A 21897-nucleotide genomic window follows, 5' to 3' on the forward strand; every position below is an offset into this window, starting at 1 on the left:
AATGGAAGTCCAGTTTTATTTGTTCCCATTATTTTTTTTTTGTTTCTAATTTACCTTCTTTCCCCAACATAAGCTTTCATAATATCTAATTAGTTGTCTGAAAAATCAGAAAGCAAGCTCTCGTCTCTATTTATGGTTTGCACTAGTGTTCTGTAGATTAATTCTGTAGAATCTGAGCTAAGTACCCATCACAAATTCTTTATCTATCTGCAAACCAAGCCAAGCCAAGACCTTTGGCTGGCAGTTCATGCGCAGTAATAGTTTTCTGTAAAGAGGCTTTAATGGTATAACAATAGCTTGATTTTATGGTCTTTTTCTTTCTTCAGCACATACACACAATTACCCACACATGCATGTGCACACACTTTCCTATTATCACAACAAATCAATGATAAAATAGAAATCTCATTGGAAAATCGTCTAACATACCTCTAATAAAATGGATTTTTCTTTCAGTGAGTTGACATAATTTACAACATCCGGTGAACTGACACTTTTCTAACATAAACAGTTCTTTCTTTTTATGGCTATGTTGATTACTATTCACTTGCTTTCTTTTCCCATCCTATAAAACCTTTACACTTGTTATAATGATAGAGTGAATCATTCCATATAAATGGTACCTTAACAATCTATATTCATACACATTATTATTTCCACTTATGACTTCTATGTCCCTTTTACCTGTATATTGTTAAAAATAAATATTCTGTTCTCACTATCTGACTATAAGGAGTAAAATTTTTGCTTTCAATATTATTTCTAGAGACAGTTCTGGATAAGTAAGTTGTATCAAAATCATTTTTTCCTGTGCCAGATTTTTAAATGGGTATTCTAATATTACAAATTTCCCGGAATTTTTTTCCTACTTCCAAGTTTTATTTTAACACCATTTTTAATAAGCTTGTTTTATCCTTTATGCAGGGAAGAACAGGATTGGGTAAGAAAAAATGTTAATCGGAGAATCCATTGCTTGCTTAGCTAAGCTATTCTTCTATAGCATTGTATTTCCCATGTGTCTCCCTTGTACACAGGGATACATGTCGTTTCTTAATCAAGTAACTCATATACAGATAAACAGATATGGAATGTCTTTTGATGCTTTTATTTTTTAATGTAATGAGGTAAATATATCTTGTTATGATACGCTTATTTCATGAGGCTGCCTGTTCACATGTTGGCAGTGATATAACGAGGAAAACTTAGACATAGGACCCCAGGAACTGAAATTAGTTTTAAATAAATCAGTCCCATAAAGAATTATAAATTTAAAATATAGCTCAAATAATAAAAATACTATGAGAAAAAAATGTATACATTTTGAGGAGTATGCACTGCTAATCTGGCTTCCAGAATTTACATTGTGAAGTGCCATTCTATCTGCTTTTGATAGCAGAGAGCACATTTCGAAGAGGAAGTTGTTATAATACTATCAAATGGTCAAACCACGGCAGCTTTGAAGTACCAATCCTCTAGCGTGCACCTGCATCACACAATGCTTTTGAATGTATTGCCACGGCTGCATTCAGACACCAGAAATCACTGTCCTATATCATAAGCAAGTGAATCCAATCACAGCTGGGTATTTGGAGCAGTTTGGAGCATTTGCACTTACTATTCAATGCACCTGCACACCTTCAGGGATGGTTTTAAGTGTTTGTGACCCTTTGGACATAGTAAAATGTTTACCAGAGTAGAATTTTCTGGCATATATATTGACCACACATAGATAGTGCTCTAAGGTGAACAGAACTTAAGACAAATTGAAATGAAATATGATAAGGAATAAATACAAAACAGTATTTTATACAGAAGTGCTAGGACTGTAAAACAATGAGAATCTAAGCCATGCATTGGGAATTTATGGCACAAATATAATTTGTGTCCCATGGCATGCCACTCTGAGATTAACATTGAAAATTTAACCTGCCCCTTCCCTGAATTCCCTTCTGTAGGCACAGCCATTACCTGGGGCAGCAGCAGATGCTTGGAAGTAAAGGCACAGCTAAATGGAACCATCTTTTTCCTAACAGGTACCCTGAAGAGAACTGGCTGAAGCTCAATACTATACCACTAGAAAAAGGTTTATATTCACTTTGAGAAAAGTGCGCTGACAGAGACTTTCAAGGAAAAACAATACAATTCAAATGTCCCACCAGTGTAAAGACAGCTCACATTTTGTGGGCGCATTAGATATGTGTAGTTCAGCAATTACTTTAAAGAAGTTACACGCAATAATTTACAAGGTAAAAATGCATTACACACCTCCCGCACTTTGCCGAGGAATTGAAAGTTTTCAAGGAGGGGTATCTTGGATAGAATGTTGTAGAACGAGTGTTTTGTTGGAGACAGGCCTGTGGTAAATAAATCTACGTCTATCTACTTTTAAAATTCTGAAGTTTGTAAGACTATCTGTCTTCACTGATGAGTGTAAACTTTGATTGGAAACAAAAAAGTAGATGTGAAATCAGCTACATTGGAAATATTCATGATCAATTACATTTTGAACTATGTCATATGAATGTCAAGCAGCAGAAATACAGAGAAAAGCGTAGGTTGTAATATTGTGAAAGGCTTTATGCAAGAGGTGGTGCTCGATCTGTGATTCCCAGGCTGATCAGGGTTTCAACAGAGAGTGGAGAGCAGAGAGAGGGCGGTCCAGGTAAAGAAGGATTAAGAAAAGAAACACACCTCACATGGGAATGTGCACTTCACAGGGCAGTAAGAGACCAGCTTTATAGGTCAAAGGACTGAAGCTGCAATGGCAACACTTGACATAACAATGAAGAGAAAATTTGCTAGGATCTGAAAAAAGAATGGGAAAGTTCTAAGTAAAAGACCAAACTGAATGCAGCAGTGTATCATATGTCTCAAAGATTTTTTAATTATTTGGGTGGTTGATTGGAAAGATATCAGACACCATTTATGAAACTACAGAATTGGGATGAGCTATAGGGTAAATAGAATCCAAATCAGCTTTATTTCTAAAAACAGACATCTGGAGTTTTTGGCTTAAGCCAGAGTGTCTCCAACAGACATAACAAGACCTGAATGATTCGCTGGAATAGGCATTCCAGCCCTCAAACTCAGCTTTCAGCTTTCATCTCGTCTTGCTTCTTCTCAACTAAAGAAAGGCTTAATGTACATTTAAACTGGTATTTTACGTTACCAGCATAAGTTTTGCATTTTTAAATTCTTCATTAGAAAAATATTTCTTTTTCCTATATCTACTTTATCTTTTTTCCCTCTTCCTCTAATTTTCTATTATCATTAACCAAACATAACATTTCATATGATAAAATATTTGAAATATTCAAGGATTATTTTAGAAGATCAGAAAACGGAGAGTCTGGAACAAACGAGATTCTTTAGGTATTCAAAAGAGAGGTAAAAACTGTATCAACAAAGCCAAGGGAACAACAACGCATAAGATGGATGGATGTTGAATCTCAGAACACTTTTCGAATTTGATACACCATTCCATTGAAAAGGTTTTTGATACACTATGTAAAGAACAAGAAATTTAAAAAATTCAATTTTTTTCTAAATAAGCATTTATATTTTATTTGAAGATAATGTAACAATTTTCCCATTGAATTATATATTACAGCATTACTCTGCATTCCTTATTATTTTTTATCTGTTTACCTGGAGACCCTAAAGTTCCCTGAAATCAAGATACTACAGTATATTCTTCAGCATTCCATTCCTTGAATATATGACACACTCAATGTACACTTCTAAATTTGAACAAAATGCTTTAATTGATGGAAAGCATCATTAAATTAAAAGTTTTCAAATACTATGGGTAGCCTATAATCAGAACAACTATATACTTTATATATTACTCATTTCATTACCATTCATTTGTGAGCCTATATTGTCAATTTTCAGAGTGATCCCAGGACCAAATGAAGTTGTACATTATAACTGTCTATCGCTGTGAGATACACATTATTTACAGTAAGATCAGATGTCTGTTAAAAACAATGTTTATATAGAAAATATAAAGTTCTCTATCTATTATTAAGGATACCATATTAAATTATGAGATAAATAAATCCTGCCTGACATATATTCTACTCGAACTTGGAGGTCAGAATAATTTCCCCTTAGGAAATTTTTTAAACCAGTGACACTGTTATTGAAATCAAAGCCTGTATTTAAATAATCACCTCTTTATAATTTTAAATTATGGAAAACAGTGAGTATCATGAAAACTACATCTCAGCACCTATAGGTTTCTCTCTTCTCTGCTACGTTTCTCTTTTTTTTTTTCCTCTACTGCATTGCCGTGTCAAATGAGGCAGTTTTCTCTTTTAAGTGAGCTGTCTCTGTAGCTTACACTTTAGCCAACAGCTATCATCGACATATGAATTAATTAATAAGTCTTTGTAATTTTAGAGTCTTGAAAGAGTTAATGCAATTTCCAAAAGAACCTGATTTATATGCAGTGAGAAACCTATGCTCCGGCATGCAGTAGTTAGCAAAAGCTGTTTGGTTTACAAGGACAAATTTAAAATTCTAGCAACTTAAATAATACTGTGAATTTCAGACCCAAGACTGTTTAAGTATTCTACTATTCTTCATCTTTAGAGAGGATGTTTTCCTTATGCTTTTATTGCCTCTGTAAGCTAACCCCATCTCTGATAATGACACCGTTTTTGATGACATGGATGAATACATCTAAGATTCAAGTCATCCTCCTAGCAAAGTGGTAATCCTGTAAGGAAGGTCAATGAAAACATGCCTATTAAGCCAAACTTGTTGTAAGAAGCAAGCAAGAGAGTCTTATTAGTGTTTTTCTCTGCCTGCTATCTGATTGCTGTTGGGATGTATATCTATTTATCAGTTTAAATCCTGTTGTTCATCTTGTTTCTAGCAGCTCTTGTTTTCAATTGCTAGAAACAAGCAAACAGAATCCGGTGTCAGTTTTAGCACTCTCAGAAAACAGTTAATTCAGATGCAGTTCATCTTCTCTGGCTTATTATTTAGCAATCAACCTCTGCCAATAGGATATGGGAGTCCCAGAAGATAGATTTTTAAAGAATGTTTTTAATATTTTAATATTTTTAATGACATTCTAGTTTCCAGAAGCTATTTATTAAACTCAAAGATTTCTATTTGGGATAGATCTAAAGTTTCCTTTGTTAACTCAAATTAGATGAACATGTTTAGACGAACGTGTTTAGATGAACAGATGGATGTCTTGCTCAAATATTTTCAAAAATATTATACTTTTGAAGAAAGAAGTAATACAAAAGGTTTTTTTAAAGATTCAAATGAGTGAGAAATATATATGAAACTATACTACTCCATAAATGATTCTGCAAAAAGTACTTATATAACAAAAATGTAAAAACTAAAGCTAAATGCCCTCAATGCATTCATGCATACGTGTATATGTGCATGCATGCACACACACAGAAAAATAATAATAAATACATACTTTAATAAATACATACAAATGTCTCCTATGAAGTGGATTCTTTCTGAGAGGACAATTAAAACGATAGTTTCCAAAGGTAACTTTAGAATAAAATACAGGCATTTTGACCTAAACAATTTGGCCTTGATCTTACTCAAACAAGTACCCCTACCACTAAGCTGCTGAAACCATGAATCTTATGGCTACTATTATTTTAAATAGTCAAAAGTATCTCTAAAGAGTAGGAAAGGAATGACAACTGACATTTTGAATAAAGGCTGTTCTTGGAATTACCTCTCTAAAACCATTCTGTTCTTATTACCTGTAACTGTGCTATAAATTTATTGGAAGCTGATGTGTTTTATCCTCTACAATTGGTTCATCCCAAGAATAAAACTTTAAGTAAAATCAATGCACTCAATATCCATGTTCTAAAGTAAATATACAGAAATGTTTCTTGAAATAGGTTTTACTGGCAATGACAAGCCATTTTTCTAGTAACAGCTTTAATGTTTTGTAATCATTAAAACACACTGAAGCAATGGAGAAATTGGTAAAAAGAGGTCAGGAAATTTACATATTAAAAGAGAGGAGATGTGGCTCTTTAGATTATCCTGCTATGTAATCAAACTGAGGGGCAAAAAAGCTACTGGAGAGGGCTATTTCTGAATCACAGTAAAGATAAAAATGTGTTTTTAAAGAAAATGGTACCATGAGACATACAGTATGGAGACAAAAAAGTGACTAACAGTGATGTTTTAAATACTTTCTCATCTTGGAGAGTATTTTCTGTGATTTGAAAACAAATACAAATATATAAGCAATTATTTTATTTTCAGACTTGCAATCTGAATCTAATCTAAAAAGGAATTCATGTTGATATAACAGAAGAACTAATTAAGACAGTCTTTCTTAATTTAAACATGCTATTTTTGAGTTTTTCTTATTAATAATCTTTTCATTCAATCTTAGAAGTAAGTGATTTTTTGTTGCTGCCGAAGGTATTTTCAAGGAGTCATTTAACAATTTTCATATTCATTATCAAAAATGAATGTATGATTAATTATTCAGTTTGGTGTTCTAAGACCTCCACAATCTGGCCAAAATAAAATTTTTAGGCAATTCTAATATTAAAAAATAAATAAACTTAAATTCTAGCAAGTCAGATTTTTACATTTGCTTTCACAGCAAATTTCTTTATAATGCTTAGGAAAGTAGCAGTAGTCTTCTAACTGGACCCTAAAATTCCTTTAGAAATATAATTAATAAGTCAATTGGAGAATGTGGACACTTCTATTTGACACATAATTGGGATCACAAAGTCTCTACACAAAGGAGAAAAACACTTGAATTTAAGTAAGTTTCACTCTAACCTTGAATGTGTACATTTTTCAGGTTCAGATGAGTTTTTGACTTGAGATAAAGTTACCCAGCATTAAAATCCAAGGTCTACCTGTAAGTGAACTACAATTAAACTATTTGATTCGACAAATTTCCAGTAATATATTTATTTTAATGCTCATTGTTTAAATGAAAAAAGTATTTATGATGACAAAGGAAACCTACCTGGTATATTATAAAATGGAAAAATTACTAGGTTAGCAGTCCTTAGTAAAAAGAAACTTAGGCTTTTTTTCTTATTGAATATAGTTGTTTTATTACTAAAAGTAAATATATCTGCATAAAATCCCAAATATAAATAATGTATTGTTAGATTAAGAATTTATTAAAAACTATACATCCCAAGATACATAACTCATTGATGTATTTATTACCTATAAAACACAAAGATTATATCTATATGAACTATTTGGGAGATAATTTAAACAAAAATAAAAATATTAGTATGATTATTTTATAACAGAGACAAAATTATTATATTATAGTAATTTTATGATAATAAAAATATGCAAAACTACATTCAGTAGCCTCAACAATTGTATTCTAAATTGAAGAGTTTTATAGTATATATATTCATAGAAAATATTTGCAAGCTTTGCTCTGCTGATTATCTTGATACTTTAACTGAGAAAACGTAAGTTTAAAAAGATAACTTCATATTTGTCACATAATTATCACCCAAGGAATACAGCTAAAAAGCAAAGGTACATATGGTTATGCATGCATCCTTCATATACATGACTAAATAATTACATTCATATGCCAGATGGAAATGAATAGAAGGGGCCTTGCCTAAAGGCAACAATCTCTGAGAACCACTTAGTGGACATAAAATCAGGCTTAATTTACCTAACAACAGCTTCCAGTTTTCCTGGTGCTCAATCACAACACTAGCTCTGTGTTTCTTGTTGGTAAATGGCCATGGTTCTTCACATGTGTGCATGTGCCTGTGCATGTATGCACCACTGAGCATTCACATACACTTGAGCAGGGAATGGAAGTGAGATCAAGACAGAAATATATTAAGAACACATGAAATAATGTATATGAATTTACATTCTAAAATCCAAAATGATGTATTGCTATAAATGATACCTTTGAATTTAATTTTTGCTGAATGAAAAAATATAACTCATTTCCCAACTAATTAAAATTTAATCAATGTGAAATCAGTTATTCAAGGGTAACAAGGAAGACTTTATATAGGCCTTATATATGTGTGTGTGTGTGCATGCACACGCCCACGCTTGTGTTTCAAACTTCTCACCTTATTACCCCCAAATCAAGGACAGTTATAACTTTCCCAACTACAACCTTGTCTGTTTAAAGCTGTTCTAATTTTCCTCCAATTTCCATTCATTTCCATACAAGAAATAAAGCAACCTTGTCTCTTTCTCTGGCATGAATAAAGCAAGAAAAATTGCGATTCTTAGATTGCTATAATATACATGTATGTTTTTCAAACACAGCAACAACCTGATATAATCATTTTCTCTAGTAGCAAGTGTTTTTCTTATGTAGTGATTAAACTATGCAGAAACCAATCAAATCTCTCAAAAGCCTTCAAATGACTCAGAGACTTGGATGATATCCAGACATAGAATAATATAATATGTTGAGCTAAAATTTCACCTGAGATAGGAATACTTTTTTCTGTTTGTTACTTAATTTTTCCAGTTGTTTCAAATGTTAATGTGTTTTCCAAGATTATCTGAATCACATCTAGTGCATACTTAGAGATTGAAATATACTGCATAATTTATGGAGTTCCAGGGATTTAAATATTCATTAGCCTCATTGGCCATTATAATTTACATAATTTTGGTTCTGCCTTGCCTTTAGGAAACTATATGGGGCTGCTATGTAAAGGTTTTTAAAAGTATTGTATAAAGAAGTCTTTATTGTATTTTCACAAAGTAACACTTAGCTAATATGATGTGTAATTGAGTCCAAAAGTAAAGAGGAATTTGGGGACTCAGTTTCTCAGGTGAAACAGTTCTTCAGGTGGTAACAGTGAAGCAGATTGCATCTACACCACCAACTCACACCAAAAGAAAATAATCAAGTCTTTCTTTCCCGTATAGCCCACTTTCTATTCCATCAGTTTATTCTACACTATATCCTAAGTGAAATTAATATAAGCGGTAGAATTTTCAAAATATGAAATAATTACGATTTGGCCCACTTAAACTCACTTAAGAATAACAAATATGAAAAACCTGGTGTAAGACTAGATTCTTGTTTCAACCGTTAACACTATACAGCTTTTCCTGAAATACTAAGAGCATTAATGAAGAAACAATAAAGAAAATTACTCACTTACTATGCTATTTTCCTTTAAAGAAATAAGGTCCACACGTTCTGCCTTGCAAATGTATAGTTTTATGAGTGCTATCATCTAACAAGTAAAATTTGGATCACAGAGAAGAAAGCTAGCAGATGAAGAAATTGCTCACCTGGAGGAAGCAGATCAACAGACTGAAGTCTACTTGTGATGGTGTGTAGGGTGAGGATAGCAAAGGAAAGCAAAGTCGGGAATGCTTGAAAAATAAAATATTTTTAGTTAACAAATAGAAAAAAACAAGTAGGAAAAAGGGCCAAATGAATTACGAATCCTTCTCTATTGATTTTAACTTTTATATTAAAATTCCTTAGAATGATGAATAACTAAAAGATATGGTCATTGGTATTTCCCCAGCTACACAAGACTTAGTCTTATTGGAAGAAAATTACTTTTCTGGGGGCATTTAAGTTTAGGTGAGATGAAAACAGTGCAAAGTAATCAGATGTATTCCTAGGTCCATGGAAGAAATACACTCATGATGATGATGCGTTCATTTACCTTAAATCAAATAATTTTCTGCAATAGTGGATACAAGATGTGAACAAGTAGGCCCCAAAAATTAAAGTCACAAACTATTCTATAATATCCCTAGTTACCAAGGTTTTAATAAAAATGTGTACTGAATCTTAATGTTAACTATACAATATATGCTGTCTAGAACTTGAAACAAGAGACTATTTGTAATTTAGCCCTTTACTCAGTCACCTAATTTAAGAATGTACTGACTTTTAGCAATGAGAAATATATATATATATAATAGAGAGAGATATATAATATATATTTCTGTAACATCTTTTTTTTACCTGATGTGAAACATGTATGTAATACAACATTAAGAAAATGCTGTGATATACTCTTGCTTTTGTTTTTGTTTTGCTTTTTATGAGCCTCTAACTTAGATAAATTATGTACATGTATATTTGATCTACTTCTTAGACTAAAACAAACAAAAAAAGAACATTTTGTTTTGCATTAATGTTATTGAAATGAACAAATGCATGGTGAATATGAGAAATCAATTGCTGCCTAAAAGTCCTGCCAAAAAATAATTTTAAAGAAAGCCTGTTGGTGAGCAAGAGTAACTTTATTTTTAAAATAGTCTCATTTTCTGAGATTCAACCTTTATTCAACATCTGTTGTTTGCCCCTCCCCTGGAATATAATTATGTAGGATTCCAAGGTAAAACAGGTTGAGCAATTAATAACAAGTAGCTCAAATGGTTTTTTTCTCACTGTTGCCCTGGGGATGTTTCTTTCATTCTTTTCTTTTTCCCCTGGCTTTGTGTTTAATTTGTGTGAGTTTCTGTCCTATTTTTAAAGTATACTCTCACAACAGATGGAAACACCTGAAAATAAGTCTGCCTCACACACATTTAAATGATGACTATTGTAATATTTAACAGAGTAAAGAGAATACAGAATATACTGAATGTTTGTTTAGGGAAAAAGAATAATCTGTAAATTACCTTGTTATTATGTTCATCTTGAAATTCTGAAAAAGCACTAGTTCTTGCCAAATACATATAAAAAAAGCTCAAAGTCTATGACCTTCATATATTCTTACTTTGTTACCAAACTCATTTGTCTTTTCAACATATAACATGACCCTCTTAGATTTTCAATCCTACCAACAATAAGACTTTTTAATATCCATTAATCATTTTACTATGTAGAAGGCACTTTACATTTACTTGATAATAATCCAAACTCCATCGTCAATATCTAATGTATTTAGATATATTCAAAATATGTCACATATTTTTAAAATAATATAAGCAGTCACATAAAGTACACAACTCCTTTAATCAGAAAAATTGATCTCATCCAATTTGAAGAAAAAACAGCTATAGGCTGTGTACTTGATTGGATACTGACCCCCACCCCAAAATGTATGTAAACCCAGAACATCAGAATATGACCTTATTTGGAAATAGGGTCTCTGCAGATGTAATTACTTAAAGTGAGGTCATACTGGATTAGAGTTGGCCTTAATCCAAAGACTTGTGTCCTTGTAAGAAGGAAAACAGAGACACAGAGACAGTCACATAGGGAGAACATCATGGGACCATAGACACAGAGATTGAAGTGTGTCTAAGATTGCTGGCAATTACCAGAGTCAAGGAAGGGTCCTCTCCTAGAACCATAAGACAGAGCATGGTCCTACTGACACCTTGATTTTGGACTTCTAGCCACCAGAACTATGAGATAATACATTTCTGTTATTTTTAGCCACACAGTTTGTAGTACTTTGTTATAACAGCCCTAGAAAACCATTACTAATTTTGGTACTGTGAAGTGAGGTGCTGCTATAAAAAATATCTAAAAATGTAGAAGTGGCTTTAGAATTGTGCCGTGGGTAGAAGCTAAAAGAGCTTTGAGGGTACTTGATAGAAAAAGCCTACATTGTTTTGAATGTACTGTTGAAGGAAATAATGACATTAAAGTTGATTTTGCTGGGGGCTCAGAAAAAAGCAAAGGAAAAGCTACAGAGAAAGCTTTTATTATGAATATATATATATATATACACACACACACACACACACAAATGGTCATATATCACAACAAAGCTACAGAGAAAGCTTTTTTATGACTATGTACGTATATATATATACGTATATATAGTCATAAATGGAAATGATCTCAAATTGAAATATTTTTGGACACTGAAAGTAAGATAATCCTTGTTATAAAGTGGCAGAAAACTTTGCCAAATTGTGATCTACTACTAAGTAGAAGGTAGAACTTGTAAGTGATGAACTTGGATACTTAGCCCAGATCTCCAAGCTAAGTATGATGTATGTAATGTGGTTACTCTTCTTGATGCTTATATTAGCTAGGTGCAAAAGTACTTGCATTTTTGGCAATTTATTTAATGGCAAAAGCTGCAGTTACTTTTGTAATTGAGAAAATTGCATAATTGAGAAAAAGAAAATTGAGAAAATTAATTAAAGGAAAAGAGAATAATTGAGGAATGAACTCTTAAGGAAAAGGGAAGCAGCACTTGATTTGAAAAATTCTCAGCTGTCAATCAGATAACATGCTTTGGAAACAGAGTCAAGGGTATGGCTCAACAACCATTTGCTAAAGAGATTAAGCAAGTGACTTATGGATCCAAGCCACCATTTCAACAGTGGTTAGGATTAGAGAAGGAGTTACTGAGCAAGGATCTATAGAGAACTATGTTGTCTATTGTTGATCCTGTCAACACAGAAGATGAACAAAGTTTTTGAGAATTTTATACTAATAGAAACATTGCCAACATGGACTGAAAAGGACAGGGATGGGATGAAATGAAGAACAAACCATCATGGAGAGCATGGCCCTGCTAGACTTTGATTTTGTACGTCTAGTTTCCGGAGCCATGAGAGAATAAATTTCTCTTGTTTTAAGTCACCCAGTTAGTGGTGCTTTGTTGTAGCAGCCCTAGGAAATTAATTCAGACTGTTGGAAAATAATTTCAAAATATAAAACACCTACATAGCAATAAAAATATTGCTGCTGATAATGGCAATGGAGAAAATTAAAAAGTAGATTGTGGAAAGATAAAACAAGATTGAAATGACAAAATTAAATTTTTGTCTTCCATATTATGGTTCACAAATAAACAATTTGGCAAAAGACATAAGTATATATGCCAGTAAAATTGATGCTGCTCACTGTAAGACTCAATTGACAGCACCCAAGAAACACATATGTAATTGTTCCAATTCACACCAAATACTTTGAAAAAAGTTTTCTTAAAATGTCTACAAATTAATTACTAGTTTTGCTTTTATTTTCAGTTTCATGTTTTAATATTTACATTTCCTGGATTTCAATGTGTAGAAGTGATCTGATGCTTTTTCTCTGACACCTAGTGAAAGGTGAGAGTATTTTTTTATTTTTTTATTTTTTAAGATGGAGTTTTGCTCCTGTTGCCCAGGCTGGAGCGCAATGGCTCAAATCTCGGCTCACCGCAACCTCTGTCTCCCGGGTTCAAGTGATTCTTGTGCCTCAGCCTCCTGAGAAGCTGGGATTACAGGCATGTGCCACCACACCCAGCTAATTTTGTATTTTTCATAGAGATGGGATTTGCTCCATATTGGTCAGGATGGTCTTGAACTCCCGACCTCAGGTGATCCACTTGCCTCGGCCTCCCAAAGTCCTGGGATTACAGCATGAGCCACCACACACAACCTATTTTTGTTTATTTTTTAAAACTGCTGAAACTTCTCTTTTCTGTTTGCGTACTGTGTTTGATTTATATGTATAGTATATCAGATGTTTGGTGTCATCTCCAGGGATAAATTTGCTTAAATTTTCCATATATACTAGTGAGTTATTAAATGAAATGTGTGACAATACATGTGCACAAAATGTGCACATATGCATATGGATATTTGGATTAATGATCAAATGAGATCGTCTTCTATAAGGAGAATACATGTCTTTGTATTTGTAAATATAGCTCCATATACATGCATGTTTTTAGTCAGATACTTAATATGAATAGTATGACTGGATGATGCCAGTTGATGATACTCTGCAATGTTTCAGACAATATATAAATAATTGTCCTACTTTTCTAGAAAATGAAAACTTAAACATTAAAAATATTTCATATTTATACATTTATTAAAAGGCATTGATTATATTTTTCATTTAGATAAAAAAGGCAGAAATATATTTTCCTTAAGAAATATTATGCTAAATTTCACTAAAATACACTATATATTAGCAATACTTATATGGGTTATTAGCAAAGGCATTTCTCAATTTAGTACAAATGCATGTATTTTGTTTCTTTTGGTTTTATATCTATATTAATATTAAATCATATTTTCTCCCTAAGGGATTCTACTTCACGAAATAACTGTTGTGGAGGAGGAAAAGAGTAAATGTCAAGTAGCTTTAAAAAGACATTGAGTCAAACTTTACAACTGATTCGTTGTGGGATGCTAAAGAAATTCTACATTACAAATACATATACACATACACACATAATATAGATATATACATACACATATACACATTATATAATGTATATGTATATATAGTATTCACATGTCCTTAGCAAGTGCAGATCTTACAAATCAATCTATCCAAGTTATATAATATACTTCAAAGTGATTAAACCTAATGGTGTGTGAAAACTGACAAGAGTATCTTACACACAAATGCAATAAAATATCTCTTATTGTTTTGTGATACTGTTCAAAGTAGAATGTTTCCGCCATGTTATTTCAATTTCTTTAAATGAAAAATCAATGCATGTTTTATTGTAGCATAGCAAATTACCCCTTGTCACTTTGTTTCAAATAATGGCTTCCAATTACAGTGCCCACATCTTAGGTTTCAGTAGTTTTTTTAGAGATTTGAGTCAGCAAGCCGGGCTTTACAATAGGGAATAGCTATTAAATTAAAATTATTCCTAATATTTATCTATCAATCATTATGCTGACTCAGAAATATAATGCAAAATTATATTTAAAAAATGGTTTATGTTATCAGAATTATAATCAAAGGGAAAAATGCTCAATAGACTTTTGGTTTTCTACAAAATTTCTGCTGCCTACTAGACTGCTTTAGAGAGCAGATTTTTTTATCTGTAATGCTTACCAAAAAGTCATGAAGACATAATAAGCCATGTAATCATCATTATACTTGACAATGGCTACAAAGAAGAGAGAAATCATTTAAACCATTTCAATTTGATGTCAAAACAAAATGGCACACTGACAGGTACAGCTGGGTTGTGATTAAATTTCAGAGACTACAAACCTATATAGCTGAATTCTCATTCATTTTAGTCTTGAAATCAGAGAACAGGTATCTAAGAGTATAAAAATATTCAATCAAATCAAGAATAAATCTTATCTTAAATTTTTTCTGTGACTTTCTCTAGCTCAACAATAGTAGCAACAGCAGTAAAAATAAAAGGATAAGTCAACATTCTTATTATGACAGAAAACAAACATCACTGGTAGACCATGCAACCAAAAATACTGAGCCTATGTGTATTCCACAACTCAAAATAAATTATTTTCTGGAAGTTTATTCTTTATTTTTAATTTTGGAATTCAAATAAAAATTTTACTACATTAAAAAGGTCATAATTAATTAGATTCTTAGTTTAGTTTACAAAAATATGCTAAACTCATAGGGTGGCTGAATTACAGTGCTACATACAATGCTAAGAATACTAGCTCAGAACATTATAAGTTTATTCAGTTAGTGATATTGAAATGTACAGTACTCAATTATTAGCTGTATTCAACATGTTGTGCAATTGTTCTAAAAAAGAGAATGCTAACTCAGGCTAATTAATTTGAAGTTCTAGCAATTAATCTGAAGTCTTTGAACAGAACAATAAAACATAATAGAAATCGCAGGAGAAAAAGAGCTCGTTTCCTTCTTTTGGGCCATAGACATGATTTTATGAAGAGGCATGAAAGACGAGTTTGTTTTACTCTGATCTCCTTCTCTCGCTCCTCCTTATCTTTCCTCCACTATACATTTTCTTGCATCCCTAAATTTATTAGACTTTCTTTGTTAACCTAATTGGGAAATGTCACCTTTACTTATTTACTACCCCTAGAAGTTCCTTAAGCACCCCAAATTATCTATAAGTTTTTCCTGTCTCAAAACAAAAAAAAATGTGAATGCCAAGCAGTTCATATCTGTTGTACGTTAGGCCTAAAAGCAAGCTGATTAAATTATATTCAAAGTCATGTGGCTTAAAAAACCCATAACCTCAAATTTTAGAGAAAAAGAAGATGCCTTTTATGGACTTTTAAATTCTTATCTTGGCAAAAGAGAATGTGTCATTCAAAAGTGGGAAACATTTACAGAAGCCAGTTAACTCCATCACTTGTGTAATTTTAATAAAAGGAAACTGGTGATATAAGACAGAACACATATATGCACATGTGCACGTGCAAACACACCACACACACAACACAGTTACAAACACTTACATGCTTTTGCAGAGAGATAGGCAGAAAGGTCAGAGTCAGGTGGAGCCTGCCAGCATCTCTAACTGTGCCTCCTTCTAATAGCTATTTTTTCTAACCACTTTTTGAGCTCATTGTTAGTAGCAGTTCAGAATGTGACAAAGACAATAAGAGCAGGACAGTGTTCTCCTATGGGTCTATGTGGGTCATTTATAGACAGAAACTGGCTGTCTGGCCACATGCAGCTGTATGTGATACTGCTGAGCTCTTTCAGTGCTTGGAGAGCACAGTGGAGGCAAAGGGAGAGTATTTCTACTATCCTTTGACTATAGCTGCCTGCTTTGTTTGAGGAGTTGAGAATTTCAACTTGAATATGTGTATTACTGCAAATACAAATGATGTCTGGCAGTTAGAACATTGGGGAAGGGAAGGCGTTGAATTTGGCAACCCTGAACAGCTGGATTTAAAGTTTTACTATAGGTGTTCTAGATCAATTCTCTTATGTTCTATATTCTTTCATTCCCTCCTCTGTAAAAATGGGGCTATCCTCACAGGGTTTCTGTGGGGGCTAAGTGAATACACGTATGCAAAGCACCCAGTGAATGCTGCCATTAGGTTATAATGCCAAGTAGGGCTGGGTGGGCAAATGAATAAATGTACAATATAATTCAGGCACAAACTCTGTTTAGACATGGAGCCTTTTGCAAGTGAAAGCCATTTATTTTGAAGCTACGTTTCAGAATCAAAAAGAAAAACAGGCCGGCCATGGTGACTCACGCCTGTATTCTCAGCACTTCCGGAGGCCGAGGCGGTGGATCACCAGATGTCAGGAGCTTGCTTGAGACCAGCCTGGCCAACATGGTGAAACCCCATCTCTACTAAAAATACAAAAATTAGCTGGGCGTAGTGGCACGTCCCTGTAATCCCAGCTACTCGGGAGACTGAGGCAGGAGAATTGCTTGAACCTGGGAGACAGAGGTTGCAGTGAGCCGAGATCATGCCACTGCACTCCAGCCTGGGCAATAGAGCAAGACTCCATCACAAAACAAAACAAAACAAAACAAAACAAAACAAAACAAAACCCATACAGTTATTGTTGTTGCTGTTTTTAATACACTTAAAACTTTACTACACTTAAAATAAAAGTTATTCAAAATTTAAATATGTAATAAACAAAACAAATACACAAAACTTTTGAGGGTGGAATTCATTTACAATTGAAGCAAAAATGTTATAAATATATTGTTCTTTACTTCGATGTCATTTTTGTAATGAATAGAATCAGAATTTTAGAGCCACTGGTCATCTGTCACCGTACTTCTCTTATAGGAGACTATGTTCAGGATACATAAAACCGAAAACAAACATGGCACATTTTTCTGAAGAATAAAATTACTAGATGAAAAATAATTTTAAACATTACTTCTTAATTTAAAAATATTGAAATTATAAGACATAAAGAAAATCACGGGTGTCTTAAATTTAAAATATGAGAATCAAATACTTCTAGCCGTAGTTACTTGGAAGGCCCAGAAGTATGTATTTATTTTTTTCTGCCTTTAGAGATCCTTTAGTAGAAAATTCTGGGAAGTATCAAAAAGGTAAAGGGATTTGACCAGGGCCCCACACAAGTTAGAAGCAGAGCAAATTTTAGAACAGTATCTCATATCTACCATACAAATTATGTTCCCATCACTTTTTGCTTCGCTTCTACAGGTTATGTTAAAAAACAAACAGACAACAACAGTGGGGCAATATAAAGTAACCCTGTGACAGTGTAGTTTGATAAACTGTGAAAGATAATGCTAGCTTTTGTCTGTCTTTGACTTTTTGGTAAACTATACTACATTTAAAAAAATTCTTTTTTATGAGTCTTAATTCTGTAAGAAAATAATACGGAAGGTTTATTTTTAGTCTAAACATCTAGTTATTATTTACACATTGTTTATTGATAGTCAAAAAATCATGACTCAAAAGAAGGGCATTATTGTTGCTATTATTATTATATTATTATTATTACTGAGATGAGGTTTTGCTGTGTTGCCCAGGCAGTTCTCGAATTCCTGGGCTCATTTTTCCTCCTGCCTCAACCTCCCAAGTAGTTGGGATTACAAGCACAAACCACCAGGCCTGGCTTAAAACACATCTTATTTACCTCTTAATTGAACACTGTGAAAATAATCCTATTTCAGAAGTGTTTGTTCTGAATTTTTCTAGTGTAGTCTATTTCAAATTTTAATGTGCATGACTGACTGTTCACCTATAGAATGACAGTCACATTAATATATTTACTTTATATTTTTCCGAAGACAAATGCCTTTGGACAATATCAACATAATTTCAAACAAAAGAAAGAACATATTTAGTCCCACAATTAGGCTTCTTCAATCCCTCAAAACAAATATATCCATCTAAGCTTCTTCCCTTGCCGCTACTGTACATTAGCATATATAATCTTTGTGTAGTTGGTCAAGAGATCGAGACCATCCTGGCCAATGTGGTGAAACCCCATCTCTACTAAAAACACAAAAATTAGCTGGACATGGTGTCATGCGCTTGTAGTCCCAGCTAGTCAGAAGGCTGAGGCAGGAGAATTGCTTGAAGACGGGAGGCAGAGAGTGCAGTGAGCCAAGATCACGCCACTGCAATCCAACCTGGAGATAGAGCAAGACTTTGCCTCAAAAAATAAATAAATAAATAAATAAAAATAAAAAATAAAGAGAGAGAGAGAGAGAGAGAGAGAGAGAGAGATGTAATTATGTGTGATAGTTTATATTTTAGGGAGGTGAGGAATGTTAAGTATCATTAAAAAATGTTTATTTTTCAGGTAAGAATATTGAGGTCCAGGATAGTTAGGGACAAAACAAGAATTATTCAACTGATGCCAACTCTAGTCTCTTTCCACACTTCATGTATCTCTATATTTTTCTTTTTGTGTTTCTCTGTGGTAGTTACTCATAACAAGTTGACCACAGAATGTATTGACCAAACCACGGCCATTTTGAAAGTGATAGGAGCTGCCATTAATAATTTTGCCAGAAGAATATGTATAAATAGAGATTTTTCTGAGTGAACCGTGACATAAGATATCCCTACTCATAAGATAAAGAAAGATCAAGTTTAGTATCCTTTATTTTGTTCTGAAAAGGTCATTTAAAAAAGTAAACCAAATAAAAATTTCATTGTGTTGAATAATTTTAACATTTTTTCCTGGAGAAGAATATAAATTTTTAATATTTTAAAATATTTAAACAGTTGTATATTTACTGACTGAAAAGAAGATTCCTTCAATGTACGTGGAAAAATGTGGTAGAAAATCTTTATCATTTTTGAGAGAAACAATAGTTACCACAAAGAACAGAAATAGAGAAATGGTAAGAATATCCATATAAAATATTAAGCTAATCAAAAAACTTTAAACCAAATTTAGAGTTATAAAAGAAGCAATACAAACATGACTTGTAAAAAAAAAAAAAAGTATTACAAAAAGAAAGAAAGGTAAAACAAAAGGAGGATACAAAGGCATGAGGATCCGAATTGCAAGTTTGCAAAGAGACTGTGCAAATTAATCATACAAAACAGGAGAGAGAAATGTAATGTGCAAATGTGATGAAAGAATTCTGGTGCCGCTCACTTGAGTAATCAAAGAATGACAGATCAATAATTAAAATTATAAAGATAGCTGGGATAATAATTTCTTAGGAATTCAGGAAATTAAAAGAAACTTTCACCTTTTTTCAATTTGAGTATATAAAAACAAAGATATGTGTTATTTCACACACATACACACATACACACTTTAAAAACACAAATCAATGAAACAGAACTGAATATGAACTTTCTAGTATCTCTTTTGACAAAACGTCAATGCCTACAAGGGAACGCATACACATTAAAATACTACAAGCTGAAACCATTGAGATGTACCATGGCTGGTAATTATCTAGGACACTAAAAGATCCTGGCAAAAGTTACTCTAATAAATCTGCCATTATCTCTAATACTTCAAATCTGTGCCTTGAGCTAAACACTTGTCAAAATGGAGCTCTGTTTACATATAATTGAATCAGAGTGAGTGAAAAAATATGTCAAGCTGGTTTTCTAGCTACCGTTTTGTTTTTTGTTTGTTCCCCCCCCCCCTTTATCCTTTCAATTTTTGACATAAAATAGCTAGTATTTTATTCTGATTTTCTGCAAGGTGCTATAGATCACTTTCCATTTTTCAATTTCTCATAAAGATATGCTACATAATGTGAAGGTCACTGCTCATTTGAGTTCTTTCACTCTGAAAGGCCGGCATTAACAGTGTTGAAGGCCATTTTATTAGGCATCATTTCGGATCATTATATCTCTGTAACCTGAATGAATCAGCTTCAGAGTGAGAGACAATATGTTGGAATATTTTTTGAGTGGATCACATTATTCAATGATTTCTGTGGAATAGGTAAACTTATTTCACTATATCGTGCTCAAAATTAGCAAATGAAATTGTGAAAAGCATGATATGCTATTTGGTGTCTTTCAGTAACATGAGCAGGAATAGCGCCCATACTGTAAAATCAGTCTCTGTTTTCCAGGAAGGATCGAGAAAGCAGCATGATTTTTCTCAGCCCCTGAAAACCAATATTTAAGCACTAATTTTATCTCAAACAGAATATTTATGTGATAAACTTTCTAGCCTCAATTTTCCTATAAGGTCAACAGGGAAAGTTTGTTTCCATAAATATATTCTAGGAATGGTACTTTAGCATATGAATAAGGAATCTTAAGTTATTTTTTAAAAATAACTAAACAAGATAAACTCTCTATGTGTGTGTGTATATATATGTATATGTCTTTCTATATATATTTCTGTATATATTATCTTCATACTTATATATAGAAATGAATAAATTCAATCAATTCAGAACATGTTCTAATTCTAGGCACCACAAAATACATTAGGTCCAGGTAAAATGTTACTTGAAGAAATGTTTTTGCACAATGTTGCATCAAATGTATGTGGTGCTGCTTTTTCAAGGCCATGAATTTTCACTATCATTGAATTCAGATACCCCACTGCTGTGATGTGGTTATCTGCAGAAACAACTGAAGAATATCAGGACTACTAAAAAATATTTTAATATATTTGAAAGACTGGTAGAAACCCAAAGTAGAATTATGACCTATTTAATTTCACATAATAAATACAATTTAAATTTATTCAATGTGAAGTACCCCCGAACTAGGATTTTTGGTTCTGTGTTTTGTTACTGACTCCTTTTCCAACTTTCATTTGTACCCTAGAAAAAAAAATCACTTTTGTTTTGAGCTCTAGGATGAGTATGTTAAAGATACACAGTCGGTGTTTTATTTCATTATTTGAAATCTATAGTCTTTTTTCTTCTAAATACCGTTTTTGATTATTTAACTTTTGACTCTACAGAAAGCGTATATAATGACAGTTATTCTTATCCAGCCAGTATGAATTGTTAACAGGAGGCTCACAGTTTAACTTTTGATAGTAACATATTATTACAAGCCTAAATATCAGATAACAATGGTAACATAGCAATTCATGCTGGATATAATAAATAGTTGGCTTCTTAACGTCATTTAGCCTATTTTGCTTATTTGGCAAGATCAACGATTTTTTTTCTCTATGTGAGTTGTATACATTTGATGTTAAACCTATTAACACAAATCTAAAAGGATGACTTAAAAATCCAGTATCTCTTGAGGAAAAAAGAAAACCGTCTTAGATTTCTAGCACAGAACACATGCAAAAATTTGCTAAATCACTGTTCTGCAACA

At 32.6% G+C, this 21897-nt stretch overlaps 1 protein-coding gene and 1 long non-coding RNA gene across 5 annotated transcripts in view; one reads left to right on the forward strand and one right to left on the reverse strand.

The window, feature by feature from the left end:
* LOC105485587 (uncharacterized) overlaps nucleotides 1-21897 on the forward strand; it is a 165042-nt gene that overhangs the window by 20491 nt on the left and 122654 nt on the right. The window lies entirely within an intron of this gene.
* The window catches only part of LOC105485588 (protocadherin 17), a 97523-nt gene that overhangs the window by 10429 nt on the left and 65197 nt on the right, over nucleotides 1-21897 (reverse strand). For 3 of the 4 annotated variants that reach the window (XM_011747939.3, XM_011747940.3, XM_071081270.1), the window contains one exon: nucleotides 9286-9369. The exons of the other annotated variant lie outside the window; for it this stretch is intronic. In XM_011747939.3, coding sequence (XP_011746241.1) covers nucleotides 9286-9369 — 84 coding nt within the window. The remainder of the gene's footprint in view (nucleotides 1-9285; nucleotides 9370-21897) is intronic. 4 annotated transcript variants of the gene reach the window in all.

The sequence above is a fragment of the Macaca nemestrina genome, chromosome 16, assembly GCF_043159975.1.
Source record: "Macaca nemestrina isolate mMacNem1 chromosome 16, mMacNem.hap1, whole genome shotgun sequence".
NCBI lineage: Eukaryota > Metazoa > Chordata > Mammalia > Primates > Cercopithecidae > Macaca > Macaca nemestrina.